The sequence below is a fragment of the Castanea sativa genome, chromosome 12, assembly GCF_040712315.1.
Source record: "Castanea sativa cultivar Marrone di Chiusa Pesio chromosome 12, ASM4071231v1".
NCBI classification, from domain to species: Eukaryota; Viridiplantae; Streptophyta; class Magnoliopsida; order Fagales; family Fagaceae; genus Castanea; species Castanea sativa.
Genome location: NC_134024.1, coordinates 10,258,600 through 10,263,532, shown reverse-complemented (window position 1 = coordinate 10,263,532; position 4,933 = coordinate 10,258,600). Strand labels below are relative to the sequence as shown.

The 4,933-nt window shown below is 33.3% G+C and overlaps 1 protein-coding gene across 1 annotated transcript; it reads left to right on the top strand.

The window, feature by feature from the left end:
* The first annotated feature begins 1,059 nt into the window (after positions 1-1,059).
* LOC142621241 (reticulon-like protein B2) lies at positions 1,060-3,739 on the top strand. Its single transcript, XM_075794560.1, has 5 exons — positions 1,060-1,299; positions 2,466-2,646; positions 2,728-2,869; positions 3,148-3,217; positions 3,316-3,739. Exons 1-5 carry the CDS (start codon positions 1,098-1,100, stop codon positions 3,483-3,485), a joined length of 765 nt encoding a protein of 254 aa, XP_075650675.1. The 5' UTR covers positions 1,060-1,097; the 3' UTR covers positions 3,486-3,739.
* Positions 3,740-4,933: the final 1,194 nt, after the last annotated feature.

The following is a 4,933-nucleotide window of genomic DNA, read 5'->3' as shown; positions in this document are numbered from 1 at the left end:
CAATAGTGTGCAGTGGTTAAGTGTTTCATCATTAATGATAAGCAAATTGTCTAGATTAAAAGAACCTCATGTCTTATTGAATGTTGTTTTTAATTTTATGACTTCTTTTTTGTATAGTTAAAAATTGCTAAAATTAGAATTTCTATTATAGCACATTGACAATTTTAATTTTAACATAGTTTGTATTAAAATTTTCTTTTTCATAAAATAAATCCATTCAACATGACATATACATTATCTCAATGATAATACTTTTTTGCAAAGAGCCTCAGAATTCAAAAATTACTCCTTTTTTATTAGGGAAACCAATATTCAAATCATCTTTTGATGAACTAATATTCAAAGGATTTTGCTAATGTGTGCCATAAGGGCACACAATAATTAATCATTTTTGAAAATATCTTTTCGAGAATTAAAAAAATATTGACAGTTTTTTCAATTTTCGAGAAAATATTTCAAAGAATGGATGGCTTAACCGGACCCATATTCAAATCATCTATTCTTAACTATAGAAAAAAAAAAAAAAATTACTTTACTCTTGCGGACTAAGCAATGTAGCATAGTGATCTTCTTAATAGATTAATATTTGTGACTTAGCTGAGCATTATTAATTAGCCTAAGGAATGACTTAGAAAATAATTAATTCCATATAAATATAGTATCAAATTAAAAATACTTATCATCATGAATCATGATATAAAATGCATACCAAAATCTCTCATTAAAAATACTATTCACAAGAATCACTGCCACGTGTAGTGGTGACAATAGAGGTATGCAAATAACTGTCACAATAGATTCTCCCCCCCCCTCCTCACTACTCTGTATTACTCTCTAATTCTGCGTCCGCCTGCACCCTTCTCTCCTCGTTTACCGTTACACTCCGAAATCCGAACCTCTCGTTCGTCTCCGAACCTGTAGGCTCTGCCACCCTGAGCCCATATAAACAGCCCAGCCCAAAATTGCACTTCTCTCGCTCTCTCTGTTTTCTCTCTGTGAAAAACTGAAACTTAAGACTGTGAAAGCTTTGGACGTTTCGTCCATTTTTTCCATTTCTCTCTGAAACGCGAGCTATCTCTCGGGTGTGGCGGAGATCCATGGCGGACCATGATCGCCGGCCGGAGTCGCTGATGGACAAGATCGTTGAAAAGATCCACGACCAACACGACTCGTCGTCGTCGTCCGATTCCGATTCCGACTCCGACGAGAAGTTGAATCCCTTCGGCTCTGCCAAAGCCAAGATTTACAGGCTCTTCGGCAGAGAAAAGCCCGTCCACAAAGTCCTCGGCGGTGGAAAAGGTAATCTCTCTCCCTCTCTTTCATTCTCATTATTGTATGATCTGTTTGTTTGATGAGAAAATGTAAGAAATTTTACGTTTTTGTTTTTGGCTAACTTTTTATTTATTTATCTAGCTCAAGAAATCGGTCTTTAGTTATTTGAAACTTTTCTATTGCCTGGTTCTGTTTTTTTTTTTTTTCTTGGCGATCAAACAGAGAGCCATAGATCTGTGTTGTGTTTGATTGATGTGAGGAAATGTGGCCAAAAAAAAGAAGAGGAACTAAAAAAAGTTTGCGTTTTTAGTTTGTGATTGAATGCGATTCAGGTTAATACTTGGTTTTGAGAATGTGTTTTTAATATGACTTCGAATTCTAGTTTTGTTTGGCTTGTAATCATTACGTATGGACTTAATAAGCCAATCCTCTTTTGTGTTTGATTTTTGATTTTGATTTTTATTGTTGTTGCTTTGCTGTTCAGTTATTTTTGCAATCTCAATCTCATGCATTTTTGTTTTGGCTATTGGAAAATAAAACAATTGGTGTGCATAGCCATAGGAGTGAATTACCAATGTTTCTGAGATATTCTCCTTCCTATGATATATCCTGTCGAACCAAGTTTTCCTCCAAATGGGTCTTGAGAAATCTCCTTCAATCCATTACGTGACGACTCATAAACCCATCCACGTTTATTTTTTAAACAAGTCACAAGACTCATGAAAAGTTGTATCATTCAAATTTTGGTTAGAACAGTTGCCTTGCCCCTCCTCTCTCACCAAACCCGTTTCTAAGTTATTGCTCAAATTTTATGTTGTTTTGATTATGTAGAAAAACAAATAAATGAACCTTTAATTAAACGGGTCATACTTTTTCACTCTCATGTATTTTCACACATGTTTTCAAACAGCAAAACACATGTTTTCAAACACATATACCAAACACCCCTGATTTTTTAAAGCTTTTTGGAAATGTTTCTAAGGAAGAGAAAATAAAATTTAAAGGATCCTTTTTTTCCCCACAGAAAGGCATATCGTTGTTGTTGTTGTTGTTGTTTTGTTTTTTTTTTTTGTGGTGTTAATCCCTTAACTATGCCTTTAAAAAAGTTCGTGGCAAAAGGACTGCCCTCAATTTCTGGTCCTCCTTATGTGTTTATTATCATTTTCTTATGCCTTTGGTTTTTTTGGTTGCAGTTGCTGATGTCTTCTTGTGGAGGAACAAGAAGATCTCTGCTAGTGTACTTGGTGGTGCCACTGCCTTGTGGGTTTTCTTTGAGTTGCTTGAATACCACTTAGTCACTCTGGTCTGCCATATCCTAATACTCTCTCTGGCTTTCCTTTTCCTGTGGTCCAATGTATCCACATTTATTAATAAGTAAGCTGATCGATACTTCTTTTCTCTATGCCTGTGTGAGGTAATTTTATGTGGCTTTTAATCAGTTTGTTCATTGACCAGGGCTCCACCTCACATCCCACAAGCTGGACTTCCTGAAAATCTTGTCCTTGAGGTTGTCTCTGCAGTGAGAATTGAACTCAATAATGCACTGGCCGTATTACGGGATATTGCATCTGGGAGAGATTTGAAGAGTTTTCTTATTGTACGTTGACTTTTCCCCTGCTTGCTTGTTATTGAGTGTCATTTTCTGATGTTCCTATTATTGCCAGAACCATTTGCCACTGGCTCTGCATTTTGAGCATATCAATTTACACTTGCATGTGAGAAATCTGAATGAACAAAACATGCATGCCAAAAAGAGCGGACTATTTCTACCTTGCAGTTCATTGCTCATAGATCACAATTCTGTTGTTACATCTTACCTTGTATGAATGCTTGGATAATGTCACTAACATGATTCTTTGCTGATCTGGATATCAGGCTATTGCTGGCTTATGGGCTCTTTCAATAGTTGGGAATTGGTGCAACTTCCTGACCTTGTTCTACATAGGTAAGGAATTCTATTCTCTCTGTCCCATACTTGTTAAAGTATTTGATCAAAGAGTAATTTAATTAATTTGTGTTGGCAATTTGAAATTTGTGAAACAGTCTTTGTCTTGCTGCACACAATACCTGTGCTTTATGAGAAATATGACGACCAGATCGATTCCTTTGCTGAGAAGGCAATGGTTGAAATCAAGAAGCAGTATGCAGTGTTTGATGCGAAGGTTTTGAGTAAAATCCCCAAAGGACCATTAAAAGAAAAGAAGAAGGATTAAAGATATATTGATACTACTTACTAGGTCCAAGTTGAATATCACTGTGTTTTGTCAAGTTGTTCTGGCTCTTATCCACTAGAATGTGTTTGTATTGTATTGTTCTGCTGAACACAGCAACAGTATAGATGAATGTCGTATTCCCTAAGATAGTCTCGAGCTTTAGATCTTACTTGTTGGACCTCCAGGGGGCTGATGATTAAGCTGGAGAATGATATTACAGTGAATGGTAAATAATGTTGTCAAGTCCAAATAAATAGTATTAAACAAACCTTAAAAATAGAAAAGAGTAATATCAAACTGTTTTTGTCAATTTTAACGATGTAATTGTACTAAAATAATGAAACAGAGAAAGAATATTAGCAGTATGGAAAATCTAATACTTGTTCCATTAGAGACTTAAACTAAATATTTAGTACTCGAGGAGTATCGTGACATAATACTCTTCTCAAATAATGGTGGTTTTGAGAGCATCACGTGTTACTTTGAAAAGAAAACAATTTAGCTTCGGAAAAAAAACCACCACAAGAAAACATGTATTCCTTTTATTTTTCTACAAAAAATATTTTAGTAAAAATATGATTTGAATCCTAAATTAAAATTATGCATTAAAATTCAATTTTTGTTCTCAAATTATTGATACTAGTACTATTATAACTTACCTCCTACCTTTTTTTGTTGTTGATAATTTAGTAGTACGACAGGAGAGAGTAATTTGTACTCTAGTTTTATTAATTTGGTTGATAATTTAGTAGTACAATAGGGGAGAGTAGTTTGTACTCTAGTTTTCTTAATAGATGAGATTAGGTTAGAGTTAAAAAATTCCTCACCTTGTATAAGATATTATTATTTTTAATATTTATTTATAAATACTATTTTAAATTACATGGAGGTCTACAAAAACAATTGATATTCAGAAAAAAAATATGAAATGTATGAAATTTGTTACTTTGGAATGAAAACAATTTAGCTACGGAAAAAAACCACCACTAGAAAACATGTATTCCTTTTATTTTTCTTTTGACATACAAAAAATATTTTCGTAAAAATATGATTTGAATCCTAAATTATGCATTAAAATTCAATTTTTGTTCTCAAATTATTGATACTAGTACTATTATAATTTACCTCCTACATTTTTTTGCTGTTGATAATTTAGTAGTACGATAGGGGAGAGTAGTTTGTACTCTAGTTTTATTAATTTGGTTGATAATTTAGTAGTACAATTGGCGAGAGTAGTTTGTACTCTAGTTTTCTTAATAAATGAGATTAGGTTAGAGTTAAAAAATTCCTCACCTTTTATAAGATATTATTACTTTTAATATTTATAAATACTATTTTAAATTACATGGCGGTCTACAAAAACAATTGTTATTCAGAAAAAAATATGAAATGTATGAAATTTGTTGCTTTGAAAAGAAAACAATTTAGCTTCGGAAAAAAACCACCAC